Source organism: Bubalus bubalis, chromosome 12 (genome assembly GCF_019923935.1).
Source record: "Bubalus bubalis isolate 160015118507 breed Murrah chromosome 12, NDDB_SH_1, whole genome shotgun sequence".
NCBI lineage: Eukaryota > Metazoa > Chordata > Mammalia > Artiodactyla > Bovidae > Bubalus > Bubalus bubalis.
The window spans coordinates 2,636,732-2,655,150 of record NC_059168.1 but is presented as its reverse complement, the minus strand read 5'-3'; the positions used below and the strand labels follow the sequence as shown (position 1 = coordinate 2,655,150).

General features: G+C 50.5%; 1 protein-coding gene across 4 annotated transcripts in view; it reads right to left on the bottom strand.

Moving 5' to 3' along the window:
• Positions 1 to 18,193, bottom strand: part of CNNM4 (cyclin and CBS domain divalent metal cation transport mediator 4) — a 37,243-nt gene extending 19,050 nt beyond the window's left edge. For 3 of the 4 annotated variants that reach the window (XM_025260649.3, XM_025260651.3, XR_006543177.2), the window contains exon 1: positions 16,691 to 18,193. In XM_025260649.3, coding sequence (XP_025116434.2) covers positions 16,691 to 18,092 — 1,402 coding nt within the window. In that variant the 5' untranslated portion in view covers positions 18,093 to 18,193. The remainder of the gene's footprint in view (positions 1 to 16,690) is intronic. The other variant, XM_006059875.4, reaches the window with a different exon arrangement.
• Positions 18,194 to 18,419: the final 226 nt, after the last annotated feature.

The window sequence follows — 18,419 nt, the reverse complement described above, 5'->3', positions numbered from 1 at the left end:
TTGCAGCGGACTGGGGTTCGATCCCTGATCCGGGAACCAAGACCCCACAACCTGCAGGGCCACTAAGCCCGAGCGCAACTAGAGAGTCTGTGAGCCACAAGAGAAGACCCCACGTGATGCAGAGAAGAGTCCACGTGCCACAACTAACACCCGATGCAGCCAAAGAAAGATTAAAAAAAGACAGCAACGCAGACATGCTTGTCAGGACAGGATCTCCCAAGGCGGCACCTGTCCCTGACAGCTTCCGTGGATTTTTAATCCAAGATATATAAGCAACTTTAGCTTTTGTTACTACACAGAAAATCCAAGATATATAAGCAACTTTAGCTTTTGTTACTACACAGACTGACCATGGGTGGACCCAGACTAGGTCTGCAAGCCAGCAGGTCACCAGCCATCACGGTTGACCAAGGGGCTCCGGGGATCCTGCACACACAAACACACTCACTCACTCATATTTTAGCAAATCGAGAGCAAGTGCAGACAGGGATTTACACATGATGTAAAAAACATAACCGGAGCAAAGCTCACAAGATAGACAGCTGCTTAACAAGGAAATCCCGGGGTAAAGACAGAGGCCCCTTCAAAGGCCCCCTTGCCACCAGCCGCCCCAACCCGCACTGGGGGGAAATCAGTAAGGATGGAGTCAGGGCTGAGTGACTGGCCAAAATAATTCAAAACAAAGAAAACTATGTGAAACATAGACATACAGCCACTGTCAGTATTGAAGGACCCCAGCACAAGGGTATTTTGTGCCTTGAGAAAATATATAAAGTATGTGGTAGAGATGATAGGAAGTGATAACTATTAGCAAAACATTTTAAAAGAACGGTTATTCTGTTTTTACTTCTTTAAAAATTTTTTCCTTTGTTTTATAATATTTGTATTAGTAAAACATACATGTATACAGTGTTTGAAAGGAGATAGAAATTTTAAAAATTTAGAAGAAGGACTTCTCTGGCAGTCCAGTGGTTAAGACTCTGAGCTTCTTACTCAAGTGGCAAGGGTTCGATCCCTGGTCAGGGAACTAAGATCCCACATGCCGTGTGGCGTGGCCAAAACAATTTAAAAAAAAAAACAAACACATTTTTTTTTTTCCTAATAAGGTCCATAATCCAAAAAGTTTCAAGAGCTGTTTAGAGCCTCCCTGTAAAGGCAGCCACACTTTCATTGTCCCTTCATTTAGTGGACACTTGGGTGTCCTTCCCAGGGTCCATTCCCCCCTACCCCAGCACCAAGCAGTCAGGGCAAGTGAGTTTGGGGGAGGGGGGCAGGGAACTGTCCCTTCTCCTCTTTCCCAGCCCTGAGGAGCACCTATGATGGACCCCACTCTTCACAGGCAGGAACCCCTGCTCAGAGAGGTCCCTGCCCAGGATTGCACTGTGAGGGAGTGAGCAAGGTGGGATTCAGAAATGGGACTTCCCCAAAGAGCCTTCTTTAACCCAAGTGCCCCAGGGGTGAAGCTGTTGACAAGCAGATGCTGGGGGACCCTAAGCCTGGTCTCTCACGCTGGGGACAGGTCTTCATGCCTTTGATTTTTCAGTTAACCAGTAGTCTCTAATTTCCAACCTTTTATGATGGAAAATAAAAGCATATACAAAAGTAGAGGAAATAATATAATTACACCCTTCACGTACCTGAAACAATTAACGACTCCTCTGGCCAATCTTGTTTCCTCTCTCCTCCCACCCACTCCACTGGTTTATTATGAAGGAAATCCCAGATCTTATCTGTAAACATCTGCTACTTTTACCCAAGCACTTCAGTGGCGGTGGTTTAGTCGCTCAGCCATGTTCAACTCATGTGACCCCATGGGCTGTAGCCCACCAGGCTTCTCTGTCCATGGGATTCTCCAGGCAAGAATACTGGAGTGGGTGCCATTTCCTTCTCCAGGGGATCTTCCTGACCCAGCAATCAAACCCAGGTCTCCTGTATTGCAGACGGATTCTTTACCAACTAAGCCACCAGGGAAGGAAGCCCAAGGCACTTCACTAAGCATCTCAAAAAGTTAAGGACCCTTAAAAAAAAGCAAAACCACAACAGTATCATCACACCCTAACGTGTAATTCCTTAAGATCCTCAATAGTCAGTGCTCTAACTTTCCCAATTTTCTAGTAATTTTTTCTCACATTTAACTAATTTTTACATGATTTTTTTGATAGCAGTAACAACAATAGAAAAAGGAAATTAATGTAACTTTTAATCTTACTTTTCATCAGAGGTAAGTATTGGTAACTGCATGTTTTCTTTGGCCTTTTAAAATATACATAAATAAAATGGAACCATATATCAGGGGCCAGAAAGTTCATTCATGTTTTTCCATGTATTCAAACACTTGAACTTTCTGGCCAACCCAATATATTTTCTCCACGCACCGGATCATTGGGTAAACAGTTTTGTACCCTGCTTTTTAAATATTTCACATTCTCTGTATTTGCCCATGTCATAGAAATATCTGTAGAGACTGAATGGCCTCATAATATTTCATTGTACACACATATACATAATCCCAAGCCCCACTGGGTTCCTAAAGTGTGCCCTTCCCCGTTTCTTGCATTATGAAAATCCCTGTAATAAACATATTTGGGTCTATCTTCATGTCCTTAAGATAGCTATCTGGAAGGAGAATACCTGGATCAAAGGACAGGGGTTATTTCTTGTTTGTCTGAAGTTTCTTCAGTCAGCTGAGGCGTTGAGTTCAGACCTCGAGCTGGTGTCTTGGTCCTCAGGGATATAAAAACCTCTCCTGGAGGACATAGGCAGGGACGGTGCAGAAGGCGGGGAGGAACACAGAACTGGAGGAGCATTACACAGCAGAGGAAATAGGAGAGAAGATGCCGGCCCAGCTGATCCGCTCTGTGACGGGAGGAAGGAGCCGCTAGCCTCCTAACTTCAGACACTTCCAGCAAACTGATTCTCTCTCCGCCCAGTCCTCTGGTCTCAGCAGCCCCTCTGGCCTTTCCCCCTAGAACCCCAGCTCCTGGCTGCCTGGCCTCCCACCCCAGAGCCCCCCACCCCAGGAGGCGCCCCTTCCCCATCACTCCTCGCACAATGGCTCAGACTCACAGCGCACTTACTGCCTTGAGAGGCATCCACTCTTCGGACCTGTTTGTGCAACCAACTAATAACTACGGGCAAATCAATCTAAAAACTGGACCACCGTCCAGGAACAGAGATGCAGACGCAGAGAACGGTCTTGCGGACACCGTGAGGGGAGGAGAGAGTGAGATGAGAAAGAAGCACTGAAATATACACATTACCATGTGTAAGAGAGCTAGTGGGAAGCTGATGACGGCACCGGGCGCTCAGCTCAGCGCTCTGTGATGACCCAGAGGGGTGGGCTTTGGGGTGGCTGGGAGAGAGGCCAAACGGGGAGAGGGTATACGTATGCGTATGGACGACTCACCTTGTTGCGAGGCAGAAACCAACACAACACTGTAAAGCAATTATCCTCCCATTAAAAATAAATTTTAAAAAATTAAATGGGACATTCATGGCCCACGTGTCTCATGTTAGCCATGAAGACATAACAGGAAATTCTCTTAAATGCTGACATCAAGATACCTATGTCTAGGGCTGGCTTTCTCCTGAACTAACCTAGTAATCCTACCCCTTTCACACACAAAAAAAGAGGCGGGGGTGGGGGCGTTTCTTTGATGAATCTCAGTTGGTTCCTGATAGTCACACATGTTCCCAAATAATTTGTAAACTATTAAAATAACTCAAGACCTTGATATCATAAACCCGAAGAAGGAGAAAAAAACTAAAAAATGGGAAAAAAAAAAAAAAACCTGCAGCAACATTTGCTGTGATGTAAGAGGCTTGTTGTCAGAAGGAGAAGCAGGTGAGGGGGAAGGAGAGGGTGAGAATATTACTTACTATGTTCAAATCTGCTTGCCTAAATTGGGATATTTTGAAAGAAGGGAAAAGATGTAATAATTAAGCAATTATTTTTCCTATCACAACAAACAAAAACCTAACAGGGACACCCTGTAATAATATCTTTCTCAATTGTTTTTTGTTTATTTTTTTAATGGCAGAAGAAATAATTACAGACCTATCTTTCTCATGAATGTAGATGCCAAAATTCTAAAAAAGGTACTGGCAAATCCAGTGATGTGTAAAAAGAATACATCGTGACTGTTAGGTTTATTCCAGTTATGCAACAAATGTTTAAGGATTAACACTCAAAAATCAATCATATAATTCAGGAAAAAAAGAGATTTATCATTCAATCATCTCAATAGATATTTAAACAAGGATGCCCACTGTCACCAGGTCAACATGATCCCAAAGGTCCTAACCAGTGAACTAAGGCAAGAACAAGATATAAAATGCTTAAAGTTTATCAGCAGTGTTGCCATATTCATAGGCAACATAATCATATGTGTAGAAAAGCCAAAAGAATCTAAAATAAACTATCAGAATAGTCAACTTGGTAAGGTCAATAAATTCAGAGTCACTATACAAAAATTAACTACATTTCATTATATTTGTATAATGTAATAAAGAATACATCTGAGATTTCCCTGGTGGTCCAGGGGTTAAGAACTTCCACTTCCACCAAAGTGGGCACAGGTTCAATCCCTGATCAGGGAACTAAGATCCCACATACCACACAGTGCAGCCAAAAATATATATATATATATATATATTTTTTTTTTTTTTAATTTTTAATAAAAAGAATACACCTGGTCTCTGATCCTGCTTCCCGTCAAAGAGCTTGGAAAACGTTTGGACTTGCTGAGAGGCAGCAGTGTCTCTGTGGTGTTAATAAGGTGACTCTAGGCGGGACCCTGGAGGGAGACTGGGGATGGTCACCAGTTAAATACAAGAAGCTACACAAGGCCCCGCTCCAGGGAAGCCCGATGACTGCACCAGTCATGCTGAGGAAGTTCTGATGATGAAAACTCTAGATCTCAAAACTCAGGGGAGCGCTCCGGCTGGTAAAACCACTGATGGACCAGGAGCGTGATGCACCCGGGCTCAGGGGGAGAAGGCCTGGAGCACTCCGTCCCTCAGACAGACCCCATCCTAGGCACAGCCCGTAAAACAAAGCTGCAATCCTGAGTGGAGCACTTTTCTGAGTTCTGTGAGCCATTCTAGCAAATTCTCAGACCCCTGAATTTAGAGCCAGTTGGCCAGACGTACACAGGTGTAGGGAACCCCACTTGAGGCCGGCATCTGAGGTGAGGGCAGTCTGTGGAGGTCTGAGCCCTCACACGCGAGGGGACTGAGTCTACTAACTCCAGGTGGCTAGCACCTGAACTGAACTGCAGAACACCGTGGTTGGAACAATCTGCAACAAGCATCTGGAAAAAGAATTTTTTTAAATCACCAAACATCTACCAATAAATCTAAGAAAAGCATGAGACTTCTACACAGAAAATGATTATTATCGTTGAAAGAAATTAAGAGAGTACAAATTAGGAACTTCCCTGGTATTACAATGGCTAAGACTCTGAGCTCCCCACGCAAGGCGCCTGGGTTCGATCTCTGGTCAGGGAACTTGATCCCACATGCTACAACTAAGATCTGGTGCAGCCAAATAAATAAATTTTTAAGTATAGATTTGAAAACACACAGAGAGAGAGCATGTACTAACACAGGCGTAACCATGTTTGGAGACTGGAAGATTCTTTACTATAAAGACGTTGTCTTCAAGTTATGTTTAAAAAAAAAAAAAAAAAAGATAGTGCTAAGTCTGACCCTTGCAATCCCACAGACTGCAGTCTGCCAGGGTCCTCTGTCCAGGGGATTCTCCAGGCAAGAATACTGGAGTGGGTTGCCATTTCCACCTCCAGGAGAATTTCCCAACCCAGGGATTGAACCCAGGTCTCCCGTATCTTGGGCACTGACTGAGCTACGCAGGAAATCAACGCAATTCCATACAATTCCCAGGCAAGAGGTTAAATCTTGAAGAACAACAAAGAACAAAGTGTTAACATTAACCAAAGTTCACTATAAAACTACAGTTCACTATAAAACTCCTGCAATTGTGGCAATGCAGAACTGGAAAAAGAAACAAATACACAGACCAATGGAAGAGCATCCAGAGACAGACCCCCACATACAGCATGTTCAGCGGAGAAACGAGTCTTTTCAATGAGTTCTACTGGAGTAGTTGGACATCCATAGGAATTAAAAAAAAAAAAATCTTAACCTGTAACACATAAAAAGCAAATTCCAGAAGGATTATAGATCTCTAAGGTAAACAATACAGCTTCCAGAATATAACACAGGATTCCTCCCGGTTTTCATTCGGGCAAAGAATCTTAATGCATTCATGTGTGCATGCTCAATCGTGTCTGACTCTCTGTGACCTCATGGATTGTAGCCTGCCAGGCTCCTCTGTCCATGGGATTTCCCAGGCAAGAATAATGGAGTGGGTTGCCATTTCCACCTCCAGGGGATCTTCCCGACCCAGGAATTGAACCTCTGAGTCTCCTGCTTTGGCTGGTGGATTCTTCACCGCTGCACAACCTGGGAAGCCCCAAAGAATCTTAAACAGGGAATCAAAAGCATTAATCACCAAAATGGATGATAAGCAGCTGAGAATGTGATCAACATTAGTCACTAGGGAACTCTATATTAAAATCACAAAGAAAAGAAAATTACACTGATATACTACCACCCACCTACCTGACTGGTTAAATAAGTTTTGTTTTTTTTTAATGTAGAACAGACAGTACATTTTTTAGCCTGGGGTTATTGGGATATCCCAATCTTCTGGTCTCATTTTCAGAATCTACACTCTCACTAAGTGACACAGAACAGCAGTTGAGGGCTTGGCCCCGGGGAGGGGAGCAGTCTGGGGCGGCCACTTAGCTGTCACGTGGCTGAGAAAGATTTTTGTCCTCTCTGAGCCTCGGCTCCCCGTCTACAGCGCTTGGAGGGTTAACCCAGGATTCAACAAAGGCTAACCACTCATGAAGGCGCTTCCTTCTTCATGACCCCTGCTCCACCCTCTTCCAGGCCGTGGGTCCCCCTCTTGTTCCTGCTTTTCTATCAGGTGCCCTCCCTAACCAGGGCACCAAGGAGGACAGGCGACTGGCAGGCCCTGAGATGAGAGAACCCACGTGGGGTGCAGCCACGTTGCTTCCCTGGCCATCTCCCCAGGGCAGTGACCCCCACTCTGTGCTCCTGCCGTGACGGTGCTGGCAATCGGGATGGTGGCAGGAATTTTCAGGGAAAAAATTATAAGTAAATGAGGAGCATTTCCTCAGTTTTAAGTTACTGTTCTGGACTTCTCTTTTCCTTAAGCTCTGGTTTCTGTTACCCTTAACATACCCACTAGGGTCCAGATAAGATGCCATCTGAATTAAAAAGAGCCTGTAATTACATAGCAGGCTCTTTTTGACCTCAATGTCTTCATAATTCCAAGAAAGGCACCACGCCCAGACGGTGGGGCAGCTGCCAGCAAAGCTGGTACGTGTGAACCACCATGGCCCAAATGGGGGCATTTTTCGGATGGTAATAACAGTAATGTTTAAGATAGCTGACCCTGCATGACGACACGGTGCCAGGCCCTGAACTAAGCCCCGTGTGTGCCTCACCTCATTCCATCCTCCCCACAGCCTCTGGCTAGATGCTGTCATTAATGTGGGTGACCAAGTCACCAGACACCACAGAGCCCAAAAGCCAGTCACTGTTTTGAGCCTTTAACAAAATAAACTCCACTACATAAGCTTTTGCTCCTCTTTAAACTCACTCTTGGGCAAGTTTGATGAGAGACGGATGTACACTAAAAGCAGGACTCCAGGTGACTTTGAGTGTATGTGCACAGGCCTGCGTGTGTGTGTGTGTGTGAGAGAGAGGGAAGCACCTGCCTGGAGGGGATAAATGCGTATGCCTGTCTGCCCGTGTAAAAGCATGTCCCTGTGTATGTGTAAGTGAGCCTGCCTGTGTGGGGTGTGTGAGGCTGGGTAGGGGGATGTGCACATGTATGTGGATGTGTGCGGGGGAGGGGTGTGTGATGTGTCTGGGTGTGCAGTGGGTGGGCGAGAGTTGTGTGTGTGAGTGTGCGGGTGTGGATATGGAGTTGTGTGTGTGAGTGTGCAGGTGTGGGTAGGAGTTGTGTGTGCAAGTGTGCAGGTGTGGGCAGGGGTTGTGTGTAGTGTGTGGGTGTGGGTATGGGTTTGTGTGTGAGTGTGCGGGTGTGGGTAGGGGTTGTGTGTGAGTGTGCAGGTGTGGGTAGGGGTTGTGTGTAGTGTGTGGGTGTGGGTAGGGGTTGTGTGTGAGTGTGCGGGTGTGGGTAGGGGTTGTGTGTAGTATGTGGGTGTGGGTATGGGGTTGTGTGTGTGAGTGTGCAGGTGTGGGTAGGGGTTGTGTGTAGTGTGTGCGTGTGGGTATGGGGTTGTGTGTGTGAGTGTGCGGGTGTGGGTATGGAGTTGTGTGAGTGTACGGGTGTGGTTATGGGGCTGTGTGAGTGTGTGGGTGTGGCTGTGGGGTTATGTGAGTGTGTGGCTGTTGAGTGTGTGGGTACGGACGTGTGGGGGACTGTATGTGTGAAGGGGTGGGTATGGATGTGTCTGAGTGTGCAGTGGGTGGGCGGGAGTTGTGTGTATGAGTGTGCAGGTGTGGGTATGGGGTTGTGCGTGTCAGTATGGGGGTGTGGGTATGGGGTTGTGTGTGTGAGTGTGTGGGTATGGAGTTGTACATGTGAATGTGTGGGTGTGGGTATGGGGTTGTGTGTGTGAGTGTGCGGGTGTGGGTATGGAGTTGTACGTGTGAATGTGTGGGTGTGGGTATGGGGCTGTGTGTGTGAGCGTGCAGGTGTGGCTGTGGCTGTGGGGGGTTGTTGAGTGTGTGGGTATGGATGTGTGGGGGACTGTGTATGTGTGTGGGGGTATGGATGTGTCTGGGTGTGTGAGTGAGCCTGCCTGGGGCGGTGACAATGTGGAGGAGGGGGAGACCTTCCAACCAAGGCTCCTGGCTGCCTGCTGGCCAGAGACCAGGCGTTCCAGAGAGCCCGGGGAAACCAGTCTTTCGAGCACCCTGCCCAGTTCACCCTGCCCAGTTCACGGTAAATGGGCCCTGCAGCAGGGGAGCGCCTCTGGCTGTAAGCTCCGGGGACCGCTCCAGCAATCGCAGCTTTAACCCCCAACACAACAGGCTGGAGGCTGCACACCCCAGCCCTCTGGGCTCCCCTGTCAGCCACAGGGCACAGCCCAGCCCTCAGCCTTTGGAAATCCTCCTAGACGCTCCTCCTAAGAAACCCAGGGATAGAAAGGGATTTCATTTCTTATCAAAGGGGAAATCTGAAGAAGGGATCTAAACTCTGGTCCAAAGAGCAGAGCAGCAAACTGTGTACACAAACAGTGATTTCAATGTGAAAACACATAAGGACAGCTAATGGGAGAGAGCAGAGTTAGTCACTCAGCTGTGTCCGTCTCTGCAACCCCATGGACTGTAACCCGCCAGGCTCCTCTGTCCGTGGAATTCTCCAGGCAAGAATAATGGAGAGGGTTGCCATTCCCTTCTCCAGGGGATCTTCCCTCCCCAGGGATCGAACCCAGGTCTCCTGCACTGCAGACAGACTCTTTACCACTGAGCCACATGGGAAGCTCAATGGAGAGAGCATGACAATAAAAACGAAAATGATTTTGACCCTGTTGTTTTGTCATAAGACTTTTTAAACTTAGAAGAAAAAAACATTTAAGGGACTTCCCTGGTGGTCCAGTGGCTAAGACTTCACCTTCCAATGCAGGGGGTGCAGGTTCAATCCCTGGTGGGGGAGCTAAGATCCCGTGTGCATCGAGGCCAAAAAACAAAAATATAAAACAGAAGCAATATTATTACAAATAAAGACTTTAAGAATGGCCCACATCCAAAAAAAAAAGTCAACAATAATTTTAAAAAAATTTTTAGTTTCTTAAAAATTTATCACAATAGATCAAAATAGCAAAAGTGGTTCTTTCTATCTACAAGATCACAGGCTTATAGATATTTTGTTTTGATTTCTGTGTGTTTTCAAAGATTCTGATAATAACATACAGATCTTTTCAATTAACATCAATGAAAAGAAAATCACATAATCAATGGAACAGGAATAGACTACGTAGTCTAGAATCCAGTCCATGAAATGAGCCAGGAGTCTGTGCTGTAGCCAGGAAGCTTTGTACAACCGGATGTCCGTCCTGGATGCTCAGGTGTGATGAGAGGACAAGACAAGCCGTCCCTCCCCACAGGGAGGGGCTGTAGTAACCAGGGGCTCTGCCAGAATCAGTCACCAAGTCAGCAACAGAAGGGCCCGGTCCATCCTTCCATTCCGGGCACACTCCCCTGTTAGGGAGTGTTTGATAAACAGGCTTGCAGTCCCTGCCATCGAGGAGACAAGGAAAACGTCACAAGGCACCATTTCTTTCCCTCAAGGACGTCCCAGCGGTTCAGGTACCCGGCTCGTCAGCATGACAGCACCACCGTGGGGACGGGCACTCAATGCTGGAGTCTCCCTGCCCCTCTGGGAAGGCCTGAGAGGCAGTCACAACACACAGAAGCAGCTTTCTCCAAGGAGGGCACCCAGAGCTGAGAAGCTCATCTCTCACCCCGTGACCTCATCCAAGTGCTTGTAGCACGTGAAAAGAGCCGTGTCTACTCTGCTTTGAAAAGCCAACTGAAACGTCAGACTTCTACTGACAAGCCTCACTTCCTGGGAGTCTCCTGCCTCTTGCCCACTTCTGTGGACACAGGTCTGCGGCTTGGGGTTTGATGTCTGTGCACTGTCCGATACCTCCTGTCCTGACCAGAGCGGTCAAGGAAAACTCTGGAGCTGGTCTTTTGAATTAGGAATACAAGACTTTTGACAAGTAAAGCTCTAAGCAGCTCTTACTAGGGCCTGGCTGTAAGACAGCACCTTCCAGACACACACAAGAGCTGTAGGAAAAGGTCCGTAAACAGAAGATGGCTCAAAGTGCTCTCAGCCCCAGCACCTCTGTGGAAGCTGTCCATGGGCTGCACGATGCCAGCGAGGGGACGAGGTGCCTACAAGCCTCACAGTGAAGAGAAGCAAGCGGCAGTCTGGCCAGCGTCTTTTCAGCTGCCCGATGGCATCTCCCTCACTCGCTCAGATACACCGGCCCCCAGAGAGGCCTCTGGAGATAAAATCACCAGCTCAGATCGAGACTGTTTCTAGGTGGCGCCGTCCAGGTGCAGGACTGCCTCTGATCTCCACTCTGCAGGCTGCCCTCTCCCAGCTCCTCCTGACGACTGTCCCATCCCACACCTGGGCTCGCTTCAGCCAGGTTCCTCCATGCCTCACACGTGCTGCTCGCTCTCAGCTGACTCCCAAACCTTTCAGCCCCACTCGGGCCTCACTCCCAAGCCCGCGTGGCACCTGACCTGCACACCTACCCGGGTAGACTTTGCGCTCGTGCTGCTCAGGGTGGTCTAGGACCAACAAGCACATGCTAGGACTGAGAGCCACACCCCAGCCCCACTGAGTTCTGTTCGTGCCCCATCTGCACGTGAACAGGAAGCCCAGGCGGGTATGGACGATCACTGACCCACCAGACACCCTGGAGCCCCAGAAAGGGTCACCCCGTTATTCTTTACCGCTGCCCCTCCCCCAACCCTTGCCACACTGGCTCTGCTCCCTCCTCCGCTTCCCTTAAATGACAACATCTTCAACCTGAATCCCAGGCAAAAACCTCACATGTTCACAAATACTTCCCAGTCGGACTACGACATCTCTGAAATAATCACTGCATCCTGTCCTTCTAACTTCAGAAGTTTCTGGAAGCCTAGGCCTTCCTGGGAGCCCCACAGTGCCTACCTAAGTTTTGTTTACACGTCTGTCTCCCTCGTAGACCACGACTTCTGTGAACAGGGCTGTGTTAGTCCTCTGACTCCCAACAGCCAGCACACCGTCTGACACACAGGATTCCAAAAATTAGATGTTTGTTGAGCAAATGAAAGAACAAGCAGGCGGAGGGAAACAAGATGCTTTTAAGGTGTGCCAGATGGTAGGAACCAAAAGCAAAAATTATGCAGTGTTCTTTCCGGCCTTTATAAAGTTGTTTCAGGAATAAAATTAAGCCGCTGGGGAAGAATGGCATAGGAAATACGGGAGGAGTTTTTAATGAAATAGTTTCTAGCTTTTTCCCTCCAATATATAACCCACTATCTATAGGATATAGATACCCAATACATAACCTCCAGTATATAACCCACTATCTATAAGGAGCAGTAATAGGCCTAAGGTTACCTCAGGGGTCAGTGACCAACCCAGAGTTTAAACACAGCTCTTTATTGGGGGCTAGGTGGTTATAAAGTGGGTGGGGAAAGATAAGATGACTAAAGAAGAGCTGAATGTCTGGGGCGGGGAGGAATGAGCTGCAGGGAGGGGCAGAGCAGAAGCTGGAGGGTGGGTTTCAATCAGGGGTGGGGCTTCCAAACCCTCTAGTGGAGAGTTCATTCATTACTGTGCTTCCAGGGTCTTCGCAGGCATCTGTGGTGAAGGAAAGACATGGCCAGCCAGGAGTAGCCCAGGGAGGCTTTGTTTTCAGATTTCCAGCTGTGGCCAAACTCAACCACAACACGCGGTACTGCCAACATTCTAGGGGAGGTTCAAGGAGAAGAAGGACCAAGGTTCCAACAGCAGGAGCCTCCCAGTGGCCTGACAGGCCCCACCAGCTGATGGGCCTTGCTCTGGGGGCCCGCAGCACCGGGCGCCAGGTCTCACACACTGTACAGGGCTCAGTAAACACCTGGCAACAGCTGCCTTCTGTTGGGAGGCAGAAGCAACTGGGAAGCAGTCAGGTGGGCATGCTCAGCCGAGTTCAACTCTTCATGACCCCTTGGACTACAGGCTCCTCTGTCCACGGGATTGTCCCAGTAAGAATAAGAATACTGGAGCAGGGATACTGCCTTTTCCTCCTTCAGAGGATCTTCCCTATCCAGGAATCAAACCTGTGTCTCCTATGTCTCTTGAACTGGCAGGTGTATTCTTTACTGCTGAGCCACCTGGGAAGCCCAGGAAGCTGTTACCTCCTTGCTTTAGTCTCAAGGCAAAGCTCAGAGCCACAGGCTTGCAATGACTCTCTGCACCTGTCTCTAAGTGTGCAGAACATATCCATGATTATCACTGGTGAGTGAAGTTATGTCAGCACCTGATGCTCAAAGACCGCTGTGTGCACTGAGAAACTGAGGCACAGGGAAGGGGAACCAGGACCCCAAACTCTGCTTCTCAGGCTGTGACCCGAACCTCTAACACATGTGTCTCTGCAGGAGCTCCTCCTGGCTTTCCTGGTGCAGCTGGAAACAGTCAAGTTCCTGGATAACAGCACCGCACACCCATTTGTCTGTATCCCTTATCAGCTCCTCAAAATTCTAACACTTCTGGAATGGGGGTAATTCTCAAATCTGACAGGTCATTCGTTCCTTCAGTGACTTTTTAATCAAACTCTTACTATGTACCAAGAACCATTTTAGGGCTTCCCTGGTGGCTCAGCGATAAAGAATCTGCCTGTAATGCAGGGGACATGGGTTCAATCCCTGAGTTGGGAAGATCCCCTGGAGGAGGACATGGCAACCCACTCCAGTATTCTTGCCTGGGAAATCCCATGGACAGAGGAGCCTGGTGGGTTACAGTCTGTGGAGTCGCAAGAGCCTGATGCAACTGAGGGACTAAACAAGAACCATTTTATGGGCAGGGATATATGGGTGAACAACACTTAGACCTGCCCTTTGGTACAGTGGGAGGAGTCAGACAATAAAAATGTAAACCCGTAAATCACACAGTTGTTAGAAAGTGATAGGAGAAAAAGAAAAATGAGCACAGGGTGGGTCAGGTTAGATCAGGAAGGTCAGGGAGGGACCAGGGGTTGCAGCTTTAAATAAGGGTGGCAGGAAGGCCTCACTGAGAAGATGAAGCAGACACAAGGGAGGGGAGAGTGAGCCACAGAGTCTGGGGAAGAACATTCCGCCTGCGGGAGCAGCCAGCACAAAGGCTCCAGGCTGGGAGTGTCCTCAGGGCCAGCAAGGCCGGCCTGGCTAGTGACAGAGCCACTCACTTGTTGCTCACTCATTGTTTAACAAACGTTTACTGTTCGTTTCTTCGCCAGGCAAATGAGTGGAGAAAGTGCTGGTACGCACGATGCCAACCCTCAAGGAACTCACAATGCTGGTGGGTGAGGTGGAGATGAAATGACCTTAAAAGAGGGTCACACCCACAGCGGAAAGACTCTGGAGGGATTGAGGGCCCTCATCCAACCTGGAGGTGATGAAGGGTCCCCCAGAACACAGAAAAGCCCCTTGGCTCGACTAGGCAGGGACCCCGGCTCAAATATCTGTGCTGCTGACAGCGCTGTGTTAACCCGGCTCATTGGTGTTTCTTAATAACAACGGAAAAGCAGCCTGGAACCTCCCTGGCAGTTCAGGGGCTAAGACTTCAGGTTCCCAATGCAGGCACCTGGGTTCGATCCCTGGTCAGGGAACTAGATCCCACATGCTGCAATTAAAGATTTCACAGGTAGAAACTAGAAAGATCCCATGTGCCACAACTGAGACCCAGAACAACCAAATAAATATTTTTAAAAATGAAATAAAAAAGAAGCCTTCTAAATACCAGATTTGTAAAGAAAAGGCAGTAAGTTGCAGGTGTACACTGAGCATTTGCTATGTCCAAGAGGGCCTTAGATGCCCGAGGAGAAGATGTGTGAGAGATCACACTCTGGGGAGCCCAGCACGGCCATGAGTTGAAACTAGGAACCAAGAAGTGATGGTGTGATGCCCAGGGCCCCACAACGCAGGAAGCAAACTGTGCCTGTGCTCCGACACAGCTACCAGCAGCCCCACCAGGCGTCAGCCTCAGGCTACAGGCTTGATAAGGAGGAGGGTCCAGGGGGCTAAAGTGTGTGTCTGCAGAGCCCCACTCAACACCGCTCTGCCCTCGGAGATGCTAGCTCTGTTTTCCCAGCTTCAGGAAGTGGTGGTACTTTTTAAATTAAAAAAAAAGATGAGCCCAAAGACGGCCCTGCCAGGATTCAGGAAGCTCCCACCCTGCTGATCAGGGGCCGGGACGCCTGACCACGCCAGTCCACACGGGTTGGACCCAGATCCGGGCTGGACGATGCAAACGTGCTTGTCGGCTGTGTCACCAGCAAGTCCCAAAGACCACAGAGCTGGTTAAGGAGGAAGCTGCCCTGGCGAGGCCCAACCCTGCTCCTGACCAAGCAACATAGGAAAAGTCCTCCGGGCCTAGAGGCTGCAGGGTGGGGGTGGAGCTCAAAGTCCCCCTGCTCTTCTGTTTGGACTTGATACCTGGGTTCCCCCATTCCTGGGTCTGCCCACACTGAAGCTCCCCCAGGGCTGTGCCATTACCAGCCCCTCTGCAGACCACCTTACAGGCTGTTTCCCACTCAAGCTTATATAACTGGAGTTCTCCTCAGCTCTGATGCTGAGAGTCAGTCTGTCAAACTGAAAAAGGGAAGGTACCCAGTCCCCACCCTGGCTCTAACCCCAGCATCCCTGCCAGGCCAGCTCCTCCCTATCCTACTCTGTCACCCACTGATCCAGCCAGTTGAGGCTCTCCAGAAATGAGCAACAACGGGCTGAGGTCTTGCCTCAGCCAGCAGGAGTCCCATGTGTGCGGAGTGAAGCAGAGTTCTGGCATTTAGGTGACCTTCCCCATTCCTTTATAAAGAGCTCCCCTTTTGGTCTCCTCACCGCCTTTGGCCGAGGAGGGTTTTGCTCCATAATTGGCTTGTTTACTGTCACTCGGAGTGGCAGAGGCAGGAGGAAAGTTTTGCTAGAAGTAAGGAAAGGGGTGTGTGCTCTGAGCGCTGAAGCTGCCGAGTAAACCCTCCAAGTGTCTAACTACCAAGAGCACGTGTGAGGAAAAAAACACCAGGCCGACTGAAGATACCCAGCAGACCACAGGAGGGACGCTTATGTGGGGCGCCTGGGAAAGATAGAATAACCAAAGCTTAATCTGCTCACTTCTGCTGAACAGTCAAAAGCATTACTTGGCATTGCTCTCGGCAGGGAGCCAGTGAGTGCCCTCCCAACTTGGCTTCCGTGGGCCAGGCGCTCCAGTGACACTGTGTTCGCTTGGCTCCAAAACCTTCCAGAGCTCCGAGAGCCCAGCAGACTGGCTGCCCTGACTTTCAGGCTCTTCCCAAGGCCCTGGGTGTCTCGGTCTCTCCCCTACTGACCGCTGATCAGCAGTGCCTGTACCCACAGGAATGGAACCACCTGCTGAACCAGAAGCACATTCTCTGCTGCCCAACTCAGCTTCTCTGCTCAAGGGGTACCCTCTGCCTCAAGGACCAAGTCTCCCCAGCTTTCAAGGATCTCCCCAAATGTTCCCTCTGCTGTGAAGGTTTTCCGGGTTCCCCAGCCCCTTCCCCACCCGACCCCAATAGGACCCGCTGGCTCCAGCACCATGCCCTAATCTCCATGCCCCGGTGCTGGCCTCCTTGAAGGCATTAGCCTCACTCCATCCTGCTCCCATGCGGGCAAGTATGCCTTGCCCTGCTTGGATCCACCTGGGGCACAAAGCACAGTTCCTGGCAGATGCTTAAGAGCTATTTCTGCTGGCCTGAGTGCCCATCTCTGCAGAGGCATAGGGAGTGCTGGGCAAATGGACAGAGTCACACGAATGGAATGCTAAGATCAGCAGACACAAAACAGGTCAGGATATGCGAGGTGCCGCATAGAGGGATGCGGGAGCCACATCCTGGGGCCTTACCCTTCTTGAACTCCTCCAGCATGGCATCCAGCTTGGTGTCGTGGAAGACGAAGTGCACTGGGTGGTTGTAGAAGCGGGTGATGGTCTTGAGCGGGGTGCAGTCATCGGGATCCACGAAGGCCAAGTCCTTGACGTAGAGGATATCGACGATGTTGGACTGCTCGTCTTCAAACACGGGGATGCGGGTGTAGCCGCTCTCCATAATCTCTGACATGGTGTTAAAGTCCAGGATGGCATCGCTGCGGATCATGAAGCAGTCCTGCAGCTGGGTCATGATATCCTCCACCGTCTTGGTCCGCAGTTCCAGGGCCCCCTGGATCATGTTCAGCTCCTCTTTCACGAGGTCATTGTAGGGCTCGGTCACCTTCAACATCTCCATCAGCTTCTCCCGATTGTAAACGGTGCGGATCTCCTGACCCAGGAAGAAGTCCAGGAGCTTGCTGATGGGGTAACTGAGGGGGAAGGTGATCAGCATAAAGAATTTGGTGAGGATGATCGTGTTGGCACCCACGGCCAGCCCGTGCCGGGAGCACAGGGCCTGAGGCACGATCTCCCCGAAGATGACAATGCCAATGGTGGAGGAGGCCACGGCCACCAGGCCGGACCCGATGAGGTTGTCTAGAAGGATGGTGAGGGAGGTGTTGACCAGCACGTTCCCCAGCAGCAGGGAGCAGAGCAAGTAGTTGCCCTTGCGACGGATGGGCTCGATCTTGCGGGCATAGCGCCGCTCCTTCTGAGTGCCACAGTTCTGCACGATGCGCAGCTCCATGGGGTCCAGGGCCATCAGCCCCAGATTGAGGCCAGAAAATATGCCTGACAGCACCAGCAGCACCATAATGATGAGGACGTGCAGCCAGAGGGGCAGGAGCCTCCCAGCCTCCTCCATCATGAGGAGCAGCGAATCCTTGTCCGTCCACCTCTGCCAGGGCCCGTCCACGCCCGCCCGGGTGCACAGCGCATAGAGTTTCATGTTCTCACTCCTCCGGAGGAACTTAGTGAGCACCACCAGCATCCCCGACGTGTCCCCGCGGCTCACGTTGACCAGCTTCTGGACGACCAGGTCCTTGGTGAGCTCGGGGCAGTCAGTGGAGTTGTGGAAGGTCTCGGCGTTGTCCACCTCAGTGAAGGAGATCAGGTTGCTGGAGAAGGAGTCCAGCCCCTGGCCGTACAGCCTCAGGTTCACCGTGCTGCCCTCGGACACGTAGATGATGCCATCCGTGTTTATCCCACACGATTTGTTGCAGCTCGCCAGCCTCATGCCCAGGATCGCGCTCCGCTGGGGGTCGCCCCGGCCGCGGACCCCCGGCGCCCACAGCAGCACCAGCAGCACCAGCGCCGCCAGGAGGAGGCGCCCTCGGGCAGGTCCACTGCCCGGGAGCCCGCCCCCGCCCACCGGCGCCATGTTGCTCCGGCTCGGCCGCCGCCGCTCCGCGCGCCCCGCCGCGCAGCCCCGCTCGCGCCGCCGCTCCTGCCGCTCCGCCGCCGCCGAGCCAACTGTCCCGGCCGCGGCCCTGACGTCAGGTCAGCGCCCCATCTGCCCCGCCCCGCGACCCACGCCTCTCATTTGCATGGGAGGCTCCGCCCCCTGGCGCGCGGCTCGGGCGCCCTCCCTTAAGGAAGTCCGGCATTTAAGGTGGCGTGGCGCTAGAGCGCGGGAGCAGCGGGAGGCTCTCCGCCCCGCCCTCCTCCTCGCAAGCTTTTCCGCCCTCTTGGCGGGTCCTGCTGTCCT